Consider the following 26196-nt stretch of genomic DNA (forward strand, 5'->3'; position numbering starts at 1 on the left):
ACTTGAGATGAATAGATGGACCAGGACCGGTGCATTTTTAGACTGCGACTGTAAATGAAAAAATGCTGTTGTACTAGGTTTTATTTATACTCTTCTTGTTTGGTGTAACAGTCAAAATAAAGTTAAATTAGTAGATATGTGGATGCAGTACATTACTTTATATCTGTGTGATGAATGTTCCCTCTATCCCCAGCAGAGAGCAGGAGAGGGCTGCCGAAGGAGTCAGGCTGCCGATGCTGGGAGCCAGGCTCCGCTGTCGGGTCCCTCAGCCGGACGACGCCCCAGCAACCTGGCTCAGCTAGCCGAGGATGACCTATGAACTTTGATGCTATCTGTCTCCTGGGTCAGGAGGACAGCAGCTAACGCCACAGCTGTGAAGACAAGAAGACTTCTCTACTGTCTGTTTATACCAGGCTGGACCCTTACCTGGTTCAGTCATTATTTCTGGAGGATAATGAAGGAACCTGAAGGAACATATGAAGGAATTATGGGCTGCAACTATAAAGTAACTTAGCTCCTGTTTTTTGAGAGCCATTCAATGGGAGGTGACCAGCCTTGGCCACCTCGAGTGCACATGAACAGCACTCAGTGGGATGTTACTGGTCTCAGAGTGAAAACACTCAGTGGTATGACAATTTCTGCTTTTTACCTTTTTGAAAGTTTGTATATGTTCTCTCTTTTAAAGGGCAAGGGGAATTTGTTTGATGAAGAAATATCCATTCCTAATTGGGGCGGTCACTGGAGTTACGTACGTGTGTGCCTGAATGTTTATGCAACAATGTGTGGATGTGTTTGAGTGCATGTGAGTGTGCAAGGAGTGGCAGTGGCTCCTCTTGTACCCTCTGGTAAATTTCCTTGATAACATTTTTTTCTGATGCCCCATTGTGAAGACAACACAGCTACATTACTACATTTTGTCATTCCCCTGCTGACAACTACTGTTTCTGTCAACAAGAACACTTGATGTGAACATGCCGCTCGAATTTCAACTGAAAGTGAAGAACTTTCTTTCTTGCCACAGTGCTGAGAGCCCCTGTGTGCTCTCTTATTCTGTTTGACCGGCGCTTGTTTGATCTGGACAAAAAAGGCGTGAGTGAGCCCCCTCGAGGTTCTCTGTGGGAATGACGTCACTTCAGAATACTTCTTGCTCTTTGGGCAACTCCAGTGGAGTTGCGAGATACAGTAGTTGCATTCAAAAGGACTGCTGTGCTGACCCAAAGTGCTGCATGCAACATGTCCTTTGTGATTAACTGACACAATGCTACTTTACACAGATCTTTCTTTCCAGGCCGAAGTAGAGTGCTCGTGGTTTTGGGGGCACAAACCCTTAAAAGTGCATTGGTTTAAACTAATATGAATTGTTTTATTAGTCCACTGTTGTCATGTCAAGGCTGTGCACACTTTCTATAATCTCTGTTTAGCTTTTGCCCTTATGGACTAAATACTGTACAGTGCATACCATAAAGGCAATCATACATTTCCACTTGTAAGATGAAGAATGACCCAGGTATGCCAAGAAGTGTTACCTTTTTAGCTGGTTAACATGAAGGATATTATGTTGCTTGATAAACAGAGTGATGCTGATGAATCTGCATGCTCCCTCTTCCTGAGACAACAGTGCCAAAAAACAGCAGCTCACCACTCCAAACATTTCATGCTCTTACGTATAGTTCAGTTTGCCACTACTCTTACAAAACAATCGTCGATATCTGTGCTTCTATCTGGATTGTAAATGACAAACAGAGGAGAGCGGCGTAGATGAAGGAGATTCTGTCGACATGTGTCAGTTCTTCTCTATGGCCAGTAGAGGTCCCCACAAGGCTTTCACTTCCAGTTTAGTTAGATCATACAGCTGCACCAAAGATCAATAGGCCTCATGTTTCAGTGCTCACAATCAAGCTAAAGCTGCTCAATAATCTGTCCAAAACACAATAATAAATTACACGAAATGAACTGAAAGGTGAGACATTAGATGAGTGGAACCATCTCACAGAATCCATCTGCAGTTAATGTGAACTGGCGTAGTTTCATGGGAATTACTGATCAGGCAGTTTTTCTTTAATACAAAGTAAAACCACTACAGAGAACCAAAGGAAAGCGCATAAAAGCAGGAGAGGGTTGGTAATTGCCATCATGTTTGACTGAGTAGAAACTGTTGTATCATATCAAATAAAAAGTGTCTTTATGAAACTGAGTGCAGTGTTTATGTTTCTCTACATACGTAATCTCTATTGGTAAAAATAACTGTATCCCTACATACTTATCTCTGTTTAGCTGTGGGTTTCTTTATACTGTAAGCGCTTTTTTTTTTTACCCGTTAAAACAATTAATACTGTCATCCTATGTCATTTCACATGTTTGCTGATTTTCTATTAATTTAACTAATAGTGCAACTAAAGTATTATTTTAGCTATATGCCCCATGGAGGTCCTCGGACTCCACCTTTGGGAACCTCTGATGAAGACAATGGCAAAGCATTTCGCTTGCTGTGGCATCCCCCTTGCAGAAAGTTCAAACAGGATTAAAAACAAAGAGAAGAAACCCCTGGATGAGCAGACAGCATATGGTTGGCTGGCCTCCGAATAAAGCCCCATTCTGGGCAGTAAAGCAGGGCCGATCGTAACACGGCTGTGATATATGGAGGCTGGGGAAGGAGGGGGGGAGGGGTATTAACTTTCACAAGGGTGCAAAATCAAAGGGAGTTCCTGTCACCACTGAGGGGGTCTCAGCAACAGGGGTCCCATTCACAGGGAATTCCTCTCCAGTGCCCTCTGTTGCATCTGTTGACTCAATCTTCTCCATTGAGAGAAAGAAAACACTCATTAAAAGCCACATGACTGTGAACTTGATTGCAGCAGGAGAGACAAACAGCCCCATCAATGGATTGAGTATTTACTTTGAGGTGTGAAATCTTTGAACAGCCCACCATGTTAGGGCTTCTTTAGGAGCTTCTTCCTTCACACCAACAGCACAAAGGCAGCATTTATATTCTGAATGCAGTTGAATTATCATTTAAATAAAATGTTGGATCTTAAGGAGCTCCGGGGCTTCGGAAATTCACACATTTACTGAAAGAGCTAAGAGGGTAAAAACCATTGATTCTCACTGTCAGTCCCAGATATTTACTTCACAAAGTAGTCGTCAAAATGTAAGACAATAACATAAATAAAAACAGTGACATTTTTTCAGCAAAGACAATGTTTATTAAAATTTACATGCGGCCATAACCCCATTTAAAATGTATACATAATTTACAAAGAATTTAAACATTTAAAATGTTTGCTAATCTGGAGCAATGGTGCTTCACATTACTGCTTAAGAGCAGACGAGATAAATCTGTAGATCAAAGACTAACATTTCAAAAAGGATCCCTACCTTGAAGCTGACAAATTAGGGAATGTTTTGGAATAAAAATCTAATTAACAGCAACAGAAGCATCTTTTCCTTTTGCTCTTGTTTTCGAGAGCAGAAATGATCATTTGTATACAGCAACCTTTAGCTGTACTAAGGCATACATTTATTTTGAACATGATAATATGGACAACATATCAAGGTTAACGTTGCAGGATTTCACTCTTGTCTGCCACGTCCTTCAAAGATATTTACAAAATGATCGCTGAAGATTTTTTTGATTTTCACATCAGTTGAAATTTATACAAATCTAAAATTGTTAAAGGCATAAAACCTGTTTTGTTTCTGGAGAAATCTGTTTGTGTGGTATCCTGAAAAGTACACTCAATTCGGCAAAACTCTCACAATATCACTGAAAAAAGGCTTCAAGTATTCCTTAAAGCTGCCCTGCTTCAAACAAGACACAATTACTTTTATTAAAAATGGTCTCTAAATATATTTTTATTGTACTACTTGAAGTCAAAAGTAGGGCTTCGACAACAGAAGATTTCCGGGGCGCTCGATGCTCACCCTCTAGTGCAAACCTATGGCAGTGAATGTAACACAGTCTGTTCATTGTTGATTATTATTTTGGAATGATGGATCACAGAGATTACTCTCTCTTGATATTGGTGAGCAGAGGGTCCGTGCTCTGTGAAGGCTGCCCAGACCGGCTCTTCCTGGTCTGGTGGGTCTTGACATGTTTGGAGAGGTGGTCACTTCTCATGAACCTCTTGCCGCACTGCTGGCACCCAAAGCGCTTCTCTCCGGTGTGTGTGCGGAGGTGCCGCTGTAGCTCGTCTGAGCGGGTGAAGCTTTTTCCGCAGAAGAGCCAGTTACAGATAAAGGGCCTCTCCCCGGCATGCCAGCGCAGATGTGCCTTGAGGTGAGATGTCTTCTTGTACACTTTGCCACACTCTGGGATGTGGCAGATGTGTAGTCTCTTCTTTCCAAACTCTAACCCCCCGCCATTCGCCTGGCAGTTGGGGCACTTGCAGCGGCGGCAGCGGCGTGTGGAGCTCAGCAGGCCCTTGGAGGTGCCTTGGAGAAGAGCAGCTATCTGGGGCTGGTGGCCCAAAACCAGCTGTCTGCCTAGAGAGAAGGGATGGTTGGTGGGGGTGGCGTTGGTTTGGGGTAAGCTCCACCATTGCTGCCCTTCGTCCACGTGGGCTCCAGGCAGGTGATGCCTGGCTGAGGAGTTCTGGAGGAAGCTGGGGAAGTTTTGTGCCACACTGTTGTGCTGAGGGTAATAGGAGGCGGTGGCCTGTGGCTGCGAGGACAGCACTTTGACAGGGGACAGTTCAAAAGAGTAGGACGATGGAGGTTCAGCCGGAGGGGTGAGAGGCAGCTCATGGTGGTGGTGATGATGGGGGTGATGATGATGGTGACCAAGACCAGGCTGCATGTGTCCGGGGAACTGCACCTTGGGTACCGTGAAGGTCATCTGGTGTGTGCTGAGGGCTGTGCTTGGCGCCATATCGTTGCTCCAGAGCTGAAACATTCCTGATGTGGAGCTGACGGTGCTTTCGTAAGGGAACTGGGAGCCTTCTGAGCCCATAGCACCTCCCACCTGCCAGGCCTGGCTACAGGTGGTGGCCAGGAAGGAGAGGGCGTTGGGTGCTCCCTCAGGAGAGGAGCTGGGCGTCCGGTCCTGTGTAGTGATACAAACACACATCATAAGCCACTGTTAAGACAGCTAACAGTATTAAATCTACGTTATTATAATACATATGTTCTTTTAATTGACACTATCATAAAACGTTAAGATATTGACACTATATCTAACCAAAATAGTTTAAATGAATGACCAATTTTAAACATTTAATTACCTTTCTCCTTATATATACTGTATATATATATATATATATACATATATTTATTTATTTAGTTTAGCCCTACTTGTCTCTCTTTCTGTTACCCCGATTTTTTAAAAATAATTTTACCACTATGACAAGTTTGATTATTTTGACACAGATCAAGCACGTGAAGTATATTCATTCAATACGCACAGGTCACGGAGTGGTAGCTTTCACCACCATGAAAGCCGGTAATACATCCGCATGCAATGCGTCAAACAGATGATTCAACAACAAACCTGTAAAAAGGTGTGCAAAAAGTTGTCAGTCCTTTGTATCGCCAGCGCAGCCATCTGTCCTCGCGCTCCTCCACGCACCTGCAACACAAACTGCGCCGAGAGGCGACGACGCACCAAGTCTCAACTACAGCTCGGAGCGCAGAAGAAAAAAGATGCTCACATTCGGCTCTCGGATGACTCAGACACTTTGGCAAAGTAGACTGGGAAATCCCGCGCTACTCAAATGTCCCTCAGTCCACTAGGTAAATATGTTTAGTGTGCAAGCAGTCCAGATCATTTGGTGTTGAAGCAGCCAAAGATGCTCGTGTGAAGTTAGAGGCAGAGAGGCGCGCAGTAAATCCTTACGATCATCTCAAAGGCGCCTGAGCTGCATCTTCTCTTTATAGAGAGAAAAGATCCTCTCAACGGGGTCTCCAGTATGATGCAGGAGAGCGAGTCAATAGAGAGGAGATGCGAGGGAGAAAAGGGGGGGTTGGGTGGGGGGGGGGGGATTGTTAGGTGAAGGGGTGGGCTACTCATAATTACACTCAATTTCAACCAAATGCTGACCCCAAGATTTGACTCCTCCTCCAATTGTTCTGAAAAAAAGAAGGCATGATAAGAGGTTTCCTGTAATATCTACATTTGAGAGTCTTTTTGAACTTCTCCGGACATCTCAAGTTATGTTCCACTTCTTTAAATAAACCCACAACTACATGATTTAAAAAAAAACATTTCAAACATTTAGTGCTTCAGCAACTTTCATTTTCTACATTTAGGACCACATTTTGCATACAAGAACAAAATGCTTAGTCTGTTAAAATATAAGATTAATATAGCCAGTTTATTCAAATATATTTTTCACTCTGGGAGTATTTGCATACGGCTTCAACTCCACTGTGGGAATTCAAGTAAAGATAGTGAATACATGGATTTTATATTTTTGGCATCAACCCGTGATGCAGTTTAAAATGAAAATGTGGGCAATGTACAATCTCCAGTCAACACATATCAGAACAAACAACCTGCAATATGATAAACAATTCTTTGTTGTTGTCACATCTTGCATCACTTAATGCAACAAAGGATGAACGGTAAAACCTCATGTCAGAGAGTCAGGCAAAAAATGTTTTTATTTAATGTTGTTTTGTTTATGATATTTCTGGTAACAATACCTCCACAGTTGCACTTTTGATTTATTTAAATGTGACATTTTACAATGTGAAGATGGAGTTAATGTGTTATTTTCAGTTTAAGTGATTTAGTATATAATAGGCATAAAACCCTTTTTTATGCAGCAATAATGTAATACAAGGACAGTAGTTTAATTCACTGTTGGATTATTAGCTTTCTCCAGATGTCACATAACAAACTTTCTGTGTGTTAACGCTGCAGCAGGCAGCTCCCCGGCCTAGCAGGCGTGAGGCTCACACACTATGAAGACAGTAACAGTATTTTCCTTCACAAAGCTAATTGATAAAAACTCAATCAAAGCCTCAGAGTTCTCACCAGTGGGTGACATGTCAAATAGGCTGCCCTGTGTGACATTCTCACATTTCAGAGTTCAAGTAGAGGCCGCTTCAGATCTGCTCTATTAAATGCAGATTGAGGCTTAATCTCATTCTGTAAGTCTGTTCACCATTACAATGTTAAGAGTTTAAATCCAGGCTGGGAACCTGTTTCTCATGTAAATTCCTAGTTCCTCACTTATCTACTGCTCCCTGTTTCACAGACTGTGATCCTTAAATAAACATACCGCAAGGAGGAGCCAGTTAAAATTAGAAATAAATTCGCTTGAAAATGTAAACTTCATAATTAAATGTATAGAGAAATGTAAAATTGTATTCCACTTGGTTGTAATAGTTAGACTTTACAGTTTAAAATGAATTAAAGGCAATGAAGATGATCAGTAAACTGTACCATTTGGTTCAAGCCTTTTTGAAGTTATTGGTGTGAAAGCAGAGCAGACAGGGTGCAGCTTACATTATGTCCTTGACAGAGAGACACTTCAGCTTGAAACAAAAGATTTCTCCAGACTCACAGTGATGTGCAGACTTCAGCTGCAGCGTTCTAATAAACCACACGGATTGTGTTTATTTTAATGGGGATACAACTGAGCAAATCTGAAAATTCTGTGTGTTGGAATTAAAACATGATGATCGATGAATATATTTATATGATGTTACTCCAGATTAATTATTAGATTTAGCAAAAGCAACAAGAAAGATGTGTTTTAATGAATTATAATTGTCCAAATGTTTCCTAACACCTCAGGCTTGTAATAAAAATATTATATTATATTATATATATATTATATATAAACAAAAAAGGATAAAGATATGCAGGTCCATACTTGCAGTTAAAATAAAAAATCATTGACACCAATAGATTTTGTACGATACAAATTCCCTATGCAAATATTAATACATGTGATGTAACTCCAACAGCATTGTGGCAAATAGTCTAATTCCAAATTAAAGTGAACATTTAGGATGAAAGAAAACAGTAGTAAAGGAAAATAGCGAGGAGGACATGGAAATAGGAGTGTATCTTGGAGGAAGAGGTTTGCTATGTCTCTGGTTTATTACAGAGCAGAAGTTGTTAATTACCCTGATTCTTATTTCCTGTCCCCTCTCCCCCTCGCCACCCCACCCCCACTGTACTGCCTCCCAGATGAGTGGCTTTGAAGTGCAAAGTACTCTCTCCTCACTTTGAACTGTGAAAACAATGCTCATGTGGTGGTGCTTACCTTCCCCATGTTACCTCATTTAAATAGACCTGGATACGGCTTGCTCAGTTTTCAAGGGAAAACTCATTTCCAGAGAAAGAGGTCCCTGTGTTCATTAAACAGCTGGTGAGATTGCCGGTAATCAGGCCCGCTCCCTCCGTCATACGTTGCAGGCTGCTCTGACTGGGTGGCTACCAGAAAATTAAACTTCAAAACTAACACAGGCTAAATCCCAACAAGGCGATGCAGACACTCTCATGCACCTACTTCAAAACAGAAAATACATTCAATAAAAACACAACGCACATTAAAGCTCAAATGTGCTTCTTGCGATAGTTTAATGTTCTGAAAGAGTTTTTAGTCCTTTTGCAAACTGTAAAAAACAAATGGTGCTGTTTTTGTTGCAGACATAATCTTACACTTAAACTCAGAACGTAAAATATGCAAGTGGCTACTCAAGCTGTTTTTATCATGCCTGGGGGGCAGTTTAAAAGCCTCAGATCACTAAATTGTCCCAGCTGTCTTGACCATCTGCACTCGAAAAGGGCAGTCACGGAGGAGAGCGGCTTTTGTACTGGTGGCCATGTCAAAAAGCCAATTTTACAGCACTGTGCTGACTCAATGGCCCTCATGTGCCAAATGTAGCCTAATGGATGAGACAGACAGCATGTAAAAGCCTGCTTCTAACTGTAGTGCTTCACTCTTTAACCATTCAAATCCAAGGCAGGACAAGATGGGCCGTAATTACCATGACAGTCAGTTTCATTGGGATGAGGAGCAACACCAACAGCTGGACTTTACAATACAACAACTTGATAGCTCATTCGGGAGTCTCTTTCCTTTTTCCTATTGAGTTAGAAACGTGTGTGTTTGTGTGTGAGTGTTTGAGAGGGAAGAGCAGAGAGGTATATTGAAGAGAGATCGATGTTTCGAATCAGGCATGTTGATAAGGTTTACTTCATCTTATGTGCCGCTCAGTTGTGCGTTAGAGAAATACAAATCACATCGACCGTGATAAGACTTTTCACCTCAACATGTTATTCCTTAAATTGTGCCACGTCATCTGTGCAGACACATGTCGTCCTCCTGCATCAGTGAACAGTTGTGGAGACAGAACACTGAGAAGCCACCTAAGTTCATGTCTGCCCATTCAGAGATTTTAACTAAAACTCATCTCACCTCAAAACTATTATTTGTTTCTGAGAAGGTGATGGAAAAACTGACGGAAACAATGCAATGATGCAATTGTAATTGTTGTAACGCAATGATGAAGGAATTCTGGAGGAATACCTCAATTAAATCAATCACTTATTTAGTAGTACATATATATATATTTTTTTTTTTGGAAGAGTTCTTCAATCTCCAAAAACACTTTGAACATAAATTAATAATTAATACATTTTTGCTTTTAAGCATGTCTTTTTATTTGCTTAAAGGGATTTCCTACGCCTTATCACTCAATGTTTGTTTTTTTGTGCCTTTTTTTGAGTTGCAAACACTTGTAAATCCCAACACACATAATCAGATTCTAACAAATGAAGAAAAGCACAAATCTCATCGTTTTGCATTACTACTCGAGTACCTTGATATCGCAGCAGCTTTCTGTGGTGATTCCCACCCCTGTACTACAGTTTACATTGCGAGGTGTGTGAGAAGTATAAAACTATAATAATTCCCTCATCTCTTGTCCATTAGCATGTACACAAAGCCCAAATTCTCCAGTCTTGGGCAGACATCTCCACTTGTCAAAGAAAACTTTTATCAATACCAAGAGCACTTGAAGTTTGTTTGCATTTTGTTTTCCAGCACTCTTAACAACTTCAGAAGTCAGATCACAGGAGTATCTGATCAAAGCGCTTCGTGGTTAGTTCTGGAAACACAGGAGTGCTACGCCACGCTTTGATACTCCACATCAATATTTCAATTCAACAATCACTTGACATGCACCCATACTCCCAGAGACGAAAGACGAAAGGGGAGAAAGAGAGAGAGAGATCCGGGGAAGATGTAGGGGGTTTGGGAAGTACATATAAAATAAATGGAATGAAGAAATCACTGCCGTTTTCACCTTTGTGGCAATGTTGTATAAAATGAGCTGAGTTGCCTTTTAAACTGCTAATGCAATCTACTAAAAATCTTGAGTATGGCAGGCCAAGTTAAATCAGTATGTTTGATCATGCAACATATTTTAGTCAACAAAATGTTGCATTGCCTGGCAACTTAATGTCACAAAAGGAAACCACAAAACTGACATGAACTTTTTGTCGAATCGACAGAAGGTTCACAGTCACTTCACTTATATATCAGTGCTAAAACACTTGTCACAGACAGAAAGTCCGGGCAGAGGATATGTTTTATGTTTTATCAAAGGAAAGTAGTACAGGAACTCTGCAGTGATAAAGATGAATACAGTCCATCTGCCAAATGTCACTTTCATAGTGCTTCATAATCATTTCATCATCTCGACAGGATATGACACGCTTTGAAGGTTTTGGCCTATAAAATATGACTTTTGATCAAGAGATAATACGTGACACTGCTACTGGTAAAGCCTCAAGTATAGTTTACACAACTCTATTATAGAGAAATAAAGTCATTGACAGACAGTTAATAAAGGAGTTGTTTCACACATTTGCGAAATAGCCTTATTTGGTTTTTCTTGCCGAGAGTATTTGAGAAGATTGATACCATTTTTCAGTTTATCTGATCAACGTGAAGGTGGAGGCAGCAGCTGGTTAGCTTAGCTTAGCATAAGGAATGGAAACATTCTGGCGGGTTGTGTGTGGCTAGTATTTCTTAGCTGGGAGCCTGTAGCCTCATTAAATCAGACAAACGAGATATATGTAGTGAGCCGTATACATTATGGTAGACGGATTTAGTTACCTCTGGACAGAGCCATGCTAGCTGTTTCCCCATCTCATTATGTCATTATGCTAAGCTAAGCTAACCAGCGACTGGTTCCAGCTTCAACTTATGTTGAACAATTTTTAAACAGCAATTTAATTTCTGTATAGATACTGCATGTTTGTATAGTTTTTGTTTGTGTGTGTGTATATAAATGTATATGCATTTTTTTCGTTTAGTTTTATGTCTATATTTACATCTTGACAGACGGTGCCAAATCTCTTGTACTCGTCAACATACTTGGCCAATAATGTTGATTCTGATCGCTGTTTAATAAAAGACACTGACAGTGTGTCTGTCAGTTGTCTGACATCCTCTGTGAATTTCCTGTTGGCGCTTAAAGTATCCACTGTTGCACCTTTTCTGAGCACGATACGTTTATGTTAATACATATCCCCAACACAACATTTAAAATTAATGATAACTAATTTACCAGGAAAAAAAGGAATTGTTTATTCATAGGGTCTGCTGTGTAAATTCCCTAAAAAGATGAATTCCCTACAATTGCCTGTCTGTACAATGCCACATAAAATGAATAATAAAAAAGCAAACGCAGAGACAAAAGGAAAAAAAGAAACAATGGGATTATCAATCATGAAGTGTCTCCAAACGCGTTTAGACAAAGATGAACAGAGGTAAATAATTAGCTGTAACACTTGACAATATCATTAACAGCCATCAATTCAATGTGGGTATTGTAGCATGCAGGGACCCGTGCCAATTGATCTTATAGCTTCGTTCGGTGGCTGTGGGAGATGTGAGCACCTGTCACATGTGATATTGCCGTCTGATCTAAACTACTGTACTCAGTAGGGGGACTGACTCCAGAAGGAAATAGGAATACAATCACACGAGTTATCAAAAAGAATGAATTGTCACTAATGTTCTGTATCACGATCATGTTTAACCCTGTTTAACCTCACAGCAGAACATGTATGTGCAGAAGGCCTATAGTGGCATTAAGAAAAGTCATGGATCCCAGTTCATGATTATTACCCAGGAAGCCCAAAGTGCCATCTGGGAAGAGGAACTCACGTCGGTATGGTAACCGGTATCTTATGGCAAGGCTCCAGCTGAAATCTGAAATGCAAAGCAGGAGCAGAGATACAAGGGCTACATGTGCAGAGGAGTGCCGCGCAGCCAGAGCAGTAGATTTATTTGTAAATGTACGCCTGTGATGCCACTATCTGTTAAGCCCCCCAGTCAGCTCAGCCTGCGTAATGTGAGGGGAAGTGTCACCCTGTCACCACCATGCCAGGGATCAGCCTGCTGTTTGTGTGTACCGCAAACCAAGCCAAGCTTTGAGGAGGAGGGGATAAAATGACACAGAGGCTCTTTCATCTAATCCTTGTGGTGTAATTTGCACCTCAGTAAGTTTAATTGATGACTACTGATCAAATACATGCCTTTGAAAATAAAATCTTTGGGATTGTTATTTTCCCCTTCAACCTGCAAAAAGAATTCTTAATGCACCTGATAAGATGTGTCTAACTGATGGGTCCTTTTTTGAGAGTCTGAACTTTGGTACAGTATATTGAGCATCTAACACTCCTGCCAATATTGTGTGTATTTCTTGCTATTCAATACATTAACTTTGGAACTGTAGAAACTTCATTAAGCAAACTTGGAGTAGACTTTTCTTTCTTCGGCACGCAGCAGCAGTAGCATATGCACCTGGGTTTGTGTGTACGCTGCTTCCTCCAGAGATCCAACCTGAGTATCAATGTCATTCAGACAAATAGATAGTGACAGGCCAAGCTTATCAGTGTCAACGTCAGGCTGCTCTGCGGGACTTTGATTCCGCACTTTTCCCACAGCTGAACAGAAGGCTGTGCTTTGCAAAACAAACCAACAAACAGGGAACCTGAAGAGTGTGATGAAAGAGTAAACAACATGGCCTGGTAACATGCCCAGCAACCATGACACTTCCTAAGTAGGTTACCATGGAGGGTAACCTAATTTAACATGTGTGTCTGATTGTAGTCAGGACATGCTGAGCACTTCAGGAAGTTCACACCGTCCCGGTGTAGTGAGGAAGATGGAGATTGATCCATCTCAGGACCTTGGCCTTGAAAAGAAATCAAATGGGCCCATCACTAATGCCCTTGCACGTGTACAAAGCAGTTCATTATCAAGAAAAATGATAGGGAGTCAATCTATTGATGTTGCCTAACTAATTGTAATGCAGGGGATTCAAAAGCAGATGTTGCATTTCAAAGCAGTTGTGAGCAAGGAGACAGGTTATGATTTATGCTAAAATGTGTGGCTTCAAAGCGTCGAACGCGGCTTCTAAACAAATTGAACAAGTCAAGCGCTATTCACCCAGGACCAGGAGGGAGCCCAGCGCATGTAGATCAGAGGCGCACGGCTGCCGCCTGTAATATCGCTCAGTGGAGGAGGGGTCCCACTGGGGGGAAGCAGCACAGAGAGGCTAACACTGAGCACTGCTCGCACAGAAAGGAATTATGTACGAATGCAGCTGCAACACCTGCGCAGAATCCCCCCCCTCCATACCCCTCCCCCCCTCCCCCTCTGCTACCCTCCTGGAGCATCATCCACACAGGGGGAGTGGAGAGGGGTGGGCAGCACCTTGAGACATGACATCCTTTCTGTGGATGGCACTATTATTTGGGAGGAGATCGAAGAGTTGGTAGAAGATACGAAGCCTATGTCAACATACTGATGCAATTTTAGTAAACATGGATAAAACCGGGTTACTCGTTGGGGTGGGGGCTTTAAAATGTGCTTATCGCTGTTGTCTTCTAAATGAGGCAGGCTTTGTGAACTGTCTTTGGGAAACTAGATGATAACTGAATGGACTTTGGTCTTTCAGTAACATTATAGGCCACCCTTACAGATTTGTAGAAATATAAATAAGCGTCAATAATGATGGATTATAATCATAATTAATCAACATTTTATGAATTGTTTTCAGTGTGTAAAAATGTAGATGTACAGGATTGAATATAGTTATTATAGACACACGCTGTCTGAAGAATTGCAAAAGGTGTATCATCCTGAATATTACATTACAGAAGTGCTCCTCCTTGTTGACGTTGCAAACGCATGTGAAAAGACAGACAGCACGGACTTCTCTCATAAGTCATTTTTCCGTCTGTTTTCTTCTATTTGATGCAGCCTAAATTGGGACGGGAGAAACGAATTGCTAAATTTTTAATTAACTTCATAACATCTGCACTTGTGCTTTGAGAGCAGCGAGATTTCCTTTTAACCTATTCCAGCACATTTGCACACCAAGGTAAATCTTGATGCTGGCACTCTTACAGAAAGGAGGAAAAAAAAATCAAAAATGGAAATGAACTCTCACTTGTGTGTGCAGATCAAAGAGGCAGAATTATTCAACTTTTTGCCATTGCTTGATCTTCAAAAAAGAAGAGAGGAAAAAGTAGGGGAAATTTAGATGGATGAATCAGTTTGAGTTAGTGTTCTTCAGTTGTTTTATGAGCTTTCGTTTTCTCATCTTGTGTATTTACTTGTACATACTCACTTTCATGTCCTGGGCTGTTTGTTTGCGCAGGTAAAACAGACATGTGCTTATGTGTCGCTTGGACTTCACTCCAAAGCATGCTTTAAAAAAAAAAAAGTTGGATTCCCTCCTCTCCCTCAATTAATTTGACTACTTTATTTAAGATCTCCTGCCACTGATATTTCTCTGGAAAAAGACTAATTAAGCATGAACGAATAAAACAAAATATTGGCATTTCTTTTGTAGAGAAAAAAGAAATCCAGCTAAGTGCTTTGAATGCATTAAAATAACTTGGTGCATCATTATTTCGACCAGGTATTGATGACCACTTTAACCTAATTGCTAATCACATTATTTGCTTTTAATAAAGAAGCACTTGTACTCAATGCACCCAATAATAGATTGTTAGATTCGGGACTCAACAAACACCGCACAAAGTCTTCACAGCACTCACTTTATACACTCACGATGCTCACACTCTGCTGACAAAGACCAACGTATTGTGGTTCTGTTAATGCTGAAACAACTGAAACACTTCTCATGAATTTCCCGCATTGTTACTGTAAATATTACAGTGATACTATTTACTCAATATGTGACATTGTGACGAACATTTATTGCACAATGTCACCTGGAAAATAAAGTATGTAGCTCAAGGAGAATATTATTGCTTCACTTTTGATGTGTGTAATTTGAATGTGAATTTAATGAATAATATCAACAATTTCAGAGGGATTTAATCCTTTCCCTTTACTATTATCGTTTCACCCAAATTATAACTCTGTTTTATTACCCATGGTGAGGTAGCATACAGTTCTTTGCGTCTCCACTAGATAGAGCTGTTGAGGGGGCAACACAAGTGAAAGATCCTGAAGACTTTCTGTTGCAGGACCTCTAAAGAGAACACATATTTACAATGTCACATACAGATTTTAAGGAAGGAGGGGATCGATCTCTTATTTGCTTAAAGTCATCTTAAACGTGATTCCTGCTAGTTTTGATACCTTCTCCTCTGCTGTTACAGACTCTCCTGTGAGGTCAGGATGAAATTGGAGCAGGTAGTTAGGCCCCCCCCCTCCCCAGTCTCAGACATCTGCACGGGCAGCCCTGACTGATGTATGTGATATCACAGCACACCAAAGCTCCTTTAACAAATCTCCCTTTGATACAGCACGCACAATGGTGTCTCTATAGGAAACTCCCTTCCCTTTCTGTGTGTGGGGCTAACAGAAAAAGAAAATGGCAGAGCAAAAAAAAAAAACCTGCTAAATGAGACAAAGCTGGTTCTTGATTTAGAGGAAAAAACTGTGGCGCATTTGCTTTACCGTACCCCTCCACAAGAGGGCACTGCTCCCATTTTCTATCTACTGCTGTCACCGTATAGATCAGCATTTCTCCGGTTTCTCTATCTTGTGTCTTGTGCATTGTTGCAAAATGTGGTCATGTATTGGTTGATAAATAGACCAGTTGCACATGTTGCCTGATCTTTATTTAGTCTAAATAATAATTGTGTATACAACTTTGTTGAAACAGTTCCAAGAACAGCATATGTGCCCTTGACAGATGACAGACATGACATAAATAAATGCACTGACTAAATCTGCATATTTGTTTCTTTTATGCAAAGAGAAATCAAAAACATTAAAAATTAATTATTAGGATTATATAAAATCACTTTGAGTCACATGGAACTGAACTCTAGTAACCATTTGCATTGACAAAATATAAACGGAAGTTTATATTTAAGTCTAGCCAAACAACTCTTGTTGATACAGTAACTTCGGCACACTCTTTCTGAGGTTTCTTCCTTTTCCCTGTTAAAGCCTATTTTTGCGGTGTAGTTTTTCCTTTTCTGAATCAAGGGTTTAAGATAGGAAGGTGTTGTAGGCTGTACAGACTGTGAAGCCCTTTCAGTTGAATTTGTGATTTTGTGCTATAGATCGTGTGCATGTGACGTCACGCTTATTTCCCAACCCGGAAGTCAGCCATGTTGGATGATATACACAACCAAGACTGCGCCTGTTCATGTGTGAGTTGCTGCAACGCTTCGTAATTTTCTTTGAATTTAAACGTCTAAGATTGAAAGAAAATGCCAACCTTGTGCGCAGTGTATAATTGTGGTAATAACGCTACTCGTGACCCAGAGAAACGGTTCTTTAGATTTCCTACAATCATCAAAAACAACGATCCACAAAAGAGGGATGAATTGCTGTCTACCGAACGCCGTAAGCTGTGGTTTAGTCAACATAACTCGTGAGGATTTAACAGAAGAAAAAGCACAATTCACTCGTGTGCGTGTGGCGTCCACTTTATATCTGGTAAGAGCTCATGCTAAAGCTATGTTTTCAATGTTTACGTTAAACATTTGTGCTTATGATATACCTGAACACTGTAAGACCTTACTTCTCGTCACTAGGAGAAGTGGCCAAGCTTTATGATAGCAGCCATTTGCTCTTTTCTTCTGTGCATGTTTTTGTTTTGCTTATTCTTGAGACTACTTCACTTGCGAAAAGCAAAGCACCAATGTGAGAACATGCTTCGCTTAATCCAGCCATACAATCACAGTGTGCGAGGATAACATCGCCGCTCTTCTCACTCACAAACCACGGCTTGAGCGGTGTATCTCAAGCTCTTTGAGAGTGATTTACACGGGCATGGACGAGCACCCTGTCATCTTTCAGTGTTTTGGTAAGAAGACTACCAACCCAGCCAGAAACAAAGAAATGATAAGCATCTAAGCTCTTGTATGCCTTCATTTGTGCGTTGGTTGCCCACGACGTTTGTAGCACAAGGTAGTTCACAATATCCGGATATTCAATCGGCGGTAATGAATCCAAATCCTCAATATAATCCGGCGGCTTTAGCGTGTACGGGTCACGGCCGCAAATTCTGACTTTTCCTCTGAATCTTGCCTTTGCAGAGGACTCCAGAGAGTCACAATACTTTGAAGAAGTCGGAGTTGTTGTTGTTCGCTTTAGACGCCATTGTTGATTTGTTCTCCAACCAGCATGGCGTCGCACGCGTACGTCACACAGTTTTGTCACGTGTTTGCACACTACCTATAGAAATAAAAATGTTGTTGACTTGACAGCAAAAATGACCCAGGTCTTGATGAAATCGAGTACTTCACAACCGATACAAAACTGCTCAGCAGTATTTCCTGTCTATTTTTAAAGAAATCTCTTGAGTAATATTGCGCCCACAAAACATTATTGCCCTTTTTTCTTGCAAGACCTGTGGCACTAAGATCTTTAGTTATGCAGGTGTTGGAGAAAATCATAAAACCAGCAGCTCCAGCATTTCCAGTGTTCACATTTGGCTCCCTGCAGTTTGCTTGCAGAGTATGACACCCTCACCACGCTGAGCTCAACAACAATCTGTTGAGTCACACAAGGGTTATATTTACAGTAATCTGATTTTAATACAATTAAAAATGTTTGCTTGAAAAGAAACTGCATAATGTAATAGTGACATTGATGTCACTGAATGGATTCAAGAGTTTTTGTTTTGATTTGGCAGACTGGAGAAAAGTGCCCTTTAAGCTTCACTGCTTCACCTTTCAAAGTGTTCTGTGGTCTCTGTCATATATTATTTACACAAAACATCTGTAAAAGTAAATGTGACACCAGGAAGTTTTAGAGTTGATTCTGTTTTAATTAGACTCTGGAGACAAACTACATCAAGACAACTCGCTGAAGACTGTGTCATGTACTTGTGACTAAAACCACAAGCTCAAAAGGGTGTTACTGTCGGGACTAAAATTAATCTTGTGTAAATTATATGTATCTAAATACATTGCTTGACAACAAGGTACGCTTTCAACACAATGTGTATTTCTGAAAAAATGCGAAACAAAGGTTTTGTGGCCTGTTGCGGGAACCTGAATCTGGCCAGTAGCTACAAGCTCGACAGGCTTACGTTGGACTGTCCTGCCAACCCCCTGCAGAGGGACAAACGTCTCCTTTGTTTGCCTGGCAATTAAGCTGAATGTGCACAGGTCAGACAGGATCTTTACACTTAAACATGTTCTGTATTAGACATCCAGCTGCGTTAGCGCTTTCTGTTTGCTCTTTTTCCGTCATTCATCGAGCCTGTAGTATGTCTCTCATAACGCATGTGTGTGTAATATTTAATTAATTTGACTTGACATGTCATTAAAGTAGAAACAAAGTCTTAATTTGTTACTGTTTTCTGATGTGTACTTTAATTCCAAGAGAGTCAAAATCTCACTCTCACTTATATGTTACTATTGTATTGCTACTCCATTAGTTACACATAGTTAGTTAGGCCTTGCCAGTTTAATGTACTTAATTATTATCGAGTATACTATGAATTTGCTTTAAATATGTAGCACTTTTATGCATCTATCAGGGTTTGCAGAGATCCTTTCTTGAGCTTTTGACATGTTAAACAAAAAAGAAAAGAAAAATCCTCAACACAGCCAGTGAGGTGGTGGTGGTGGTGGGTGGTGTTGGGGATGGGGGTGGTGTTGGGGATGGGGGTGGTGTTGGGGATGGGGGTGGGGGGAGCCCCCAGGCTCTTGGCTTTGTCTGCATGTTGAGTGGGGGCCATCAGATAACAGCCAGGACAATGGTGCTCCATTCTGAGGGCTCTCTTAAATGAGCAGGAAGCGGCGGTGAGCGCCAAGCGCAGGCTTCTGGTGGACTCCCTGGGGTCCGCTCAGCCCTGACGGAGCACGCCACTGCTGAATGGCTGGAGAGCAAGAGAGGAAATGAGAAACTAGTGGCCACCCAGCCGGTGCCACGGGTGCCCTTTGATGCTGAATATGTACAGATGGGAGCAAAGGAGAGGTGATGGAAAGATGAGAGGAGAAGAGGAGAGGAGAGGAGAAAAGAAGAGAAGAGAAGAGAAGAGAAGAGAAGAGAAGAGAAGAGACAGATAAGAGAAGAGAAGAGAGGCAGGAAGGAGAGCTGTGAGAAGCGAGGAGAAGAAGAAGCGAAAAAGAGAAGAGCAGTAGAAGAGAGGAGGTGGGCGACGCGACTTGCCTTCCTCCGCCCCGCGTCTGCCCTTCGCTGAGAATCTCTTGCTTTCTCCTTCCCCCCTACACCCCCCCCTCCCGCCCTCTCCGCTCCGTCTCCTCCTCCCTCTCCCTCCTCTTCTCTCTCTTCTTCTTTCGTCTTCTTTGCTCCTCTCCGGCGCCGCCCCCCTCTCCTCTCCGTCAGACTTCTTGCTTCTCCGTCTTCTCATTCTCTTCTCCTGTTTTTCGCCGCTTCAAAACGAAATATATATAATCATAAGAAAACAAACGTCCGACAAAACTCCATCACCTAAAAAACAACAATAACAAAACTCCTCGCCCCTCTCCTCTCCTCGCGTCTCTTCTCTTTCTCTTCTCTTCTCCTCTCTTCTCTCGTCTCCCTCCCCCTCTCCTCGTCCTCTCCGTACTTCTCTCTCTCCTCTCTGCTCTTCTCCTCCCCGCCCTCCCCACCGCCTAGGCGACTTCTCTCTCCTCTCCTTCTCCTCTCGTCATCTTCTCTTCTCTGCCTCTTCTCTTCTCGTCTCCTCCTTCTCTTCCTCCTCCCCTCGCCTCTCCTCTCCTCTCCTCTCTTCTCCGTTCCTCTTCTCTCCTCCCTCCTCTCTTCTCCTCATCCTCTCCTCGCCTCTCCCCCCCCCTTCTCGTCGCGTCTCCTCCTTCTCCTTCCCTCTCCCTCGCTTCCTCCCTCTCCTCTCTTCTCGGCGCTGCTCCGCCCCTCGCCTCTCCTCCCTCTCCTGCTCCTCCCCCGCTCCTCGGCGCTCTCTTCCTTCTCCTCTCTTCGCTCGTGGACGCCGCTCCTCCGCTTCGCCTCGTCGCTCTTCTCCCTCTCCCCCTCTCTTCTCCTCTCCTCCCTTCTCTTCTCTTACTCCTCCCCCGCCCGCCTCGCCTCGCGGCTCCGCCCCTCTCCGCTCCCGCCTTCCTTCTCTCTTCGCTCCTTCTCCTCTCCTCTCTTCCCACTCTCACTCTCTTCTCCTCTCCTCTCCTCGCCTCTCCTCTCTTCTCTTCCTCTGCCCCTCCTCTCCGCTCCTCGCCGTCTCCGCCTCTTCTCCTCTCGTCTACTTTCCTCCTTCTCTGCTCCTCCCCATCTCCTCTCCTCTCCTCTCCGCTCCCGCTCCTCTCTCCCCTTCCTCTCCTCTCCTCGTCTTCTCTTCTCTTCCGTGCTCTCCCTCTTTCTCTTCGCCTCTCCTCTCCTCTCTGCCCTTCTCTTCTCCTCTTCTCCTGCTCCTCTCCTCTCTCTCCTCTCTCTCCCTCTCCTCTCCTCCTCTTCCGCTTCTCGTCCTCGCTCTCTGCCTCTTCTCCTCTCTTCCTCCATCCTCTTCTCCTCTGCTCTCCTCTCTCCTCTCCTCCTCTCCTCTCCTCGCCTCGCCTCCGCCCTCTCCTCTCTCGCCTCTCTTCGCCTGCGCGTTTCGTCTCTTCTCCGCTCCGCTCTTCCTCTCTCTCTTTCTCTCTCTCTCTGCTCCCTCCACTCCTCCCTACCCTCTCTCCTTCCATCTTCTCCTCATTCTCTCTCCTCCTCTCTTCTCTCGCCTCTCTTCTCTTCTCCACTCCGCTCCTCGCCTCGCGCTCTCTCTCGTCTCCTCTCGTCCTCTTGCGCCTCTCCTCTCTTCGCTTCGCCTCTCCTCTCCTCTCCTCTCCTCTCCTCCCTCGCCTCGCCTCTCCTCTCCGCTCTTCCTTTCTTCTCTTCTCGTCTCGCTCCTCTCCGCTCTGCTCTCGCGTATCCGCTCTTCTCTTCCCTCCCCTCTCCTCTCCTCTCTTCTGCTTCTCCTCTTCTCTCCTCGCCTGCGCGCGCTGGCGTCCGCGCGGCGCGGCGCCGCGCCGCTCCGCGCCCTCCGCTCGTCCTTCTTCTCTTCGCCCGCTTCTCTTCTCCTACTCCTCTCTTTCTCCTCTCCTCTCCGCGCCGCCCGCTCCTCCCCGCCTCGCCTCCGCTCCGCTCGTCCTTTCTCTTCGCCGCTCGGCTCGGCGCCTCCCCGCGCAGCGCCTGCTCCTAGCCGGCTCGGGCCTCTCGGTCGCTGCGCGGCTAGGCGCCGCCCCCGCGCCTCGCCGCGCCGCGCCGTCCGCTCCTCTCTGCTTTATATGCGTTGCTCGTCTCTGCCGACGCGCGGCTCTGCTCCTCTCTTCTCGCGCTCCTCGTTCTCTGGCGCCTCGCAGCGCTGCGCCTCAGCCTGACGATGACGCGCCGCGCAGCTTCCCTCGCTGCTCGTCTCTTCTCCGCCCGGGCTGCTCTCGCGTCACGCTTCCTCTCCGGCCTCGCTGCTCTTCTACCGCTATTCTCTCCTCGCGTACGGATACTGATCCTCGATCCTCAGCGGATAGCGGCGCGGAGCGTCTCCTCGCTTCGATCTCTTCGTCCTCCCCCCCCTCTCCTCGCCCTCGCTTCTCTTTTGTTACTCCCATTCCGCGTCCGTCAGCCCCCCTCTCCCTCCTCCCTCTCTTCCCTCTCTTCTCCTTCTCCTCTCCCTCTCCCTCATTCTCCTCTCCGCTCCCCCTCTCCTCTCCTCTCCTCTCAGGCTCTATATACTCTTCTCCCTCTCTTCTCTTCCCCCTCCCACCCAAGCTCCTCGCCTCCTTCCTTGCCGCGTCTCTCTTCTCCCTCTCCCTCTTCGCCTCCGCCTCTCTTCTCGTCTCCGCTCCTCTCCGCTCCTCTTCCTCGCGGCTCGTCGCCGCTCTTCTCTTCTCCTCCCCTCTCCTCTCTTCTCCTCTCCTCTCTTCTCTTCTCCTCTCCGCGCTTCTCCTCTCCCTCGCTGCTCCCTCTCCTCTTCTCTTCTCTTCCTTCATCGTCTCTTCTCTCTCGTCTCTTCCTCTTCTCTTCTCCTTCTTCTCTGCTCCTTCTCCATCTCTTCTCCCTCCGCCTCCTTCCTCTTCCTCATCCTCTCCTCTCTCTCTCTTCATGTTCTCTTCTCTTCCCCCCCCCCCTCTCGCCTCCTCTTGTCTTGCCGTCTCGCTCTCCGCCTCCTCTCTTCTCTCTCTTCTCCTCTTCTCTCCTCGTCCTCCTCTCGCCTCTCTCCTCCTTTCTCCTCCCCCTCTCCTCTCCGCTCCTTCTCCTCCCCTCTTCTCCGCTCTTCCTCTTCTCTGCTCTTCTTGTCGCTTCTCTTCTCGGCTCTCTCGGCTCCGCCCTTCGCTTCTCTCCTCCTCTCGGCGCCTCCCCGCTCCCGCCCTCCCCGCTACGCTCTTCTCGGCGCATGATCTCCTCCTCCTCTTCTCTTCTCCTTCTCCTCTCCTTCTTCGCGTCTTCTGCGCTTCTCCTCTCCTCGCTCTCCTCTCTTCTCTTCTCTTCCGCTTTCTCTCTCTTCCTCCTCTTCTCCCCGTCTCTCTCTTCTCCTCTCTTCTCTTTCTCGCTCTCCTCTCATTCTTCTTCTTCCTCCGCTTTCTTCTCCTCTCCGCTCCTCGCCTCTCATCTCCGCGTCCTGCCTCCTCTCCGTCATCTTCCTCTTTCTCGTCCTCTTTCTCTTCTCCTCTGCGCCGAATATCGCTCTTCGCCTCTCGTGCTCGGTCCCTGCGCTCTCGCTCGCCGCTCGCTCCCTCTCCTCTCCTTCCTCCTCTCCTTCTCTTTCTCTCTATCTCTGTCTCGGCCCTCTCTTCTCCTCGCCTCTCCTCGCGCGCGGCGACTCTCTTCCCTCTCCTCGGCGCGTCTCATCGCGAGCCTCTCCGCTCCGCGTCGCTCGTTCCGTCGCCCCCCACCTCCCCCGCGTCCGACCGCGCGCGCGCGCTGCTCCGCTTCGGCGCGTCTCGGCGACCGCGCAAGGCGCCTCGCCTCGTCGCTCTCGCGCTTCGCCCTCTCCTCCCGGCGGCCTCTCTTCTCCTCTCTTCTCTATCCTCCTCTCCCCCTCTCCTCTCCTCTCCGCTCCTCCTTCCTCTTCGCGCTTCTAGAAGAGAGGAGAGGAGAGGAAAATGAAAAATTATAAAAAGGCCTCTCTGAGTGGCATAATAAAATATAGAAGCTGATCTTATTGCCGTATGGCACTGTACTATTTAATAATTTCTGAGCTGAACCCTTGTCACAGTTACTATTGTTCACTGTCATCAATTATGTATTTTCTCCTCGGTGTAGGATGCTTGTGACACTCACCTGGCCTTATACGTGATCAGCTACATAATAAGATACATAATAAACTCTACTTGTATTACTTTGACAGTTTGAATCTTATGCATCTGACACTGGCTTAAGATAAGAGGGGATGCAGGTCTTAGAAGGTAAACAATAAATAAAGAACTACTGCCTTACAATGCATCCACAATACCAATGTTTGTATTCAATGTTGTACTGATTCTTAATTCTAGCACAGTATAACGCATTACATTACTCCTCTCTGTTGTTTTTCTTTTGGCACGCTGTGGCAGGAAGGTGGTCTGGCAGTGATGGCCGGTACAGCTCTGGGACCACGTCTCCCTGCCCTCCACCCTGCTGCTTTCAGGCTGGGACGTGCTGCAGAGGGTGAAGCAGCAGCCCTGTGAACCACTGGAGCGCTGACGTCTGGAGGTAGAATATTACTGAATGGGATTAGTGACGATAGGGGTTACATAAAAGACTGTAAATTACGTAATGTGATCACAACCCGAACAGAGCACTCTTCTGCACTGTCTGCACTATTTATTACTGTTTTATGAACTTCAGGAAGATTAAAAGACTATTTCTTATTGCAATAAAAAGTATTACAAAACTCCATCATGTCAATAAATAAAAGAGGAGTCAAGTGTTTTGTAAGTAAGAAGACCGTGTGCAGGGATATCCCCTTTCATAATAAATGCCTCTTATGCATATGTGTACTTGCCGTGTAGGTAAGATGCTTTTAATTACAACCTAACTTCAAATCAATTCTAAAACATAGAGGTAGCCAGTGCAGAGGGATAATGTGATCCATTGTCTTTGTTTTAGTTAAGACTCTGGTCGCAGCATTCTGAACTAGCTGTAGTTTTCTAATAGACTTTTTAGGTAATCTAGTAAAAAGAGAATAACAAAGTCTAAATCAAAGTCTAAACAGCTCGTAATAAAAGCGTGAATGAGCAGTTTAGCATCTTTCTGAGATATTTCCAAGATGATAAAAAAGGGATATTTTAATGACTTTGTTAAAATGAGAATTCAAATTTAGATCAGAAGTTTGTGATGTTAGTTTTATTATGTTTGCTAAGACGTAACAGAACCAGTAGCTAAAACAGGATTCTCTGCACATCTTCCAACACCATGCAGCTGCATTAGGTGCTACACAGACCAGGTGTAAAATTCACAGTATTGCAATAAAAATGCATCTACAATACTTTTATCCAATCTCTTCTTTTTCTTTTGGCACGCTGTGGCAGGAAGGTGGTCTGGCAGTGACGGCCGGTACAGTTCTGGGGCCACGTCTCCCTGCCCTCCACCCTGCTGCTTTCAGCCTGGTACGTGCTGCAGAGGGTGATGCAGAAGTCCAGCAGGCATTAAACAGGATGTTTTAATGACCTTTCTTAAAATGAGAATTCAAATCCAAGTCTAAAATTACTCCCAAGTTTGTGATGTTAGTTTTATTATGTTTGCTAAGACGTGACATAACCAGTAACCCCACACAGTTCTGTAATGTAGATAGCTAAAGATATGCTCACTGACTAAAACAGGATTCTCTGCACATCTTATAGCAGCATGCAGCTGAATTAGTTGCGTCTCAGCGTAGGTGTAAAATTCACAGGACTTCAAATCTATTGGTTATTGGATCCGAGGGTGAGACATTTTTCAATGGCAACTCCCACCTTGGGGTTATCCAATGAGAATTGAACACTTGTTCTAGATTGACTATATATGAGTTTGCCTTTTGTCTCTTTTGACTCTGATGAAGACCCAGTGGTGTTGAAACGTGAGTCTGTTTACCTAATTAAAGGCTGCAAATCAATCGCTCCAGTTTCTTTCCCTTGGAAGATATGCTCCTTAGCCTTTGCAGTGACTCCATGTTAGTGTTACTGCTGTAGGTAGTAAGCTAGTTAGCGGGGCATGCTAACATTTGCAGCATACATTTGAGCAGATAAACACCCTTTAATATGCAGGCAGAGACCTTGAGGATTACTGTGCTGGTGCACCCAAATTCAAACTACTAACATTTGTTGAGTCAACATGTTTGTGCAATGAGCACAACACACCTGCCCTGAACTCTGTGTGAGGTGAAACTGGCTGCACCGGTGATTTTCAAGGACCCACTCCTTCAGAGTCTCACAAACAAGACGAAATACTGGAGTCACTACAGTGGATCAATGCAAAATCCCATTCCCTTCAACCCCCACCGCTGTGGCTGATTTCACAGTCTGGATATTTGTTTCTGTGTGTCAGAAAACATGCATGTGTTAGGACTATGCAGGACATGTACTTACATGTATCATCACACCGTTTGCAGATGCAGGTCTTTCCTTTTCTACCCCACTATTTTATGTGTATTACATCTGGGACTAATTATTCTCCGCTACATACACCAGTTATATAGAATTTAAAGTATGTTACCCGAGGGCTTCGAATGGCAACGCAGGGAAATGTTGTTTCTTCGTTGTGTTGAACGATGCGTTGTGCTCTACAACTGAAAGTAAATCTAGTGCTGGCAGAAGTGTTAAGGTGGAGCAGACAACTCTTACAATGTGGTTCAAGGCTGTGTCGCAGTTGTGTA

At 44.2% G+C, this 26196-nt stretch overlaps 2 protein-coding genes across 2 annotated transcripts in view; one reads left to right on the forward strand and one right to left on the reverse strand.

Moving 5' to 3' along the window:
* Positions 1-2194, forward strand: part of arhgef25a (Rho guanine nucleotide exchange factor (GEF) 25a) — a 39784-nt gene extending 37590 nt beyond the window's left edge. The window contains 1 exon segment of the mRNA XM_029435293.1: positions 194-2194. Coding sequence (XP_029291153.1) covers positions 194-319 — 126 coding nt within the window. The 3' untranslated portion in view covers positions 320-2194.
* Positions 2195-3693: 1499 nt separating this feature from the next.
* On the reverse strand, positions 3694-5539 carry sp5l (Sp5 transcription factor-like). The gene is made up of 2 exons (XM_029435330.1): positions 5486-5539; positions 3694-5041 (listed from the first exon to the last, which is right to left on the reverse strand). The coding sequence occupies exons 1-2, from the start codon at positions 5537-5539 to the stop codon at positions 4004-4006; spliced, it is 1092 nt and encodes a 363-aa protein (XP_029291190.1). The 3' UTR covers positions 3694-4003.
* Between the last annotated feature and the right edge of the window lie 20657 nt (positions 5540-26196).

The sequence above is a fragment of the Cottoperca gobio genome, chromosome 7 (assembly GCF_900634415.1).
Source record: "Cottoperca gobio chromosome 7, fCotGob3.1, whole genome shotgun sequence".
Classification (NCBI taxonomy): domain Eukaryota; kingdom Metazoa; phylum Chordata; class Actinopteri; order Perciformes; family Bovichtidae; genus Cottoperca; species Cottoperca gobio.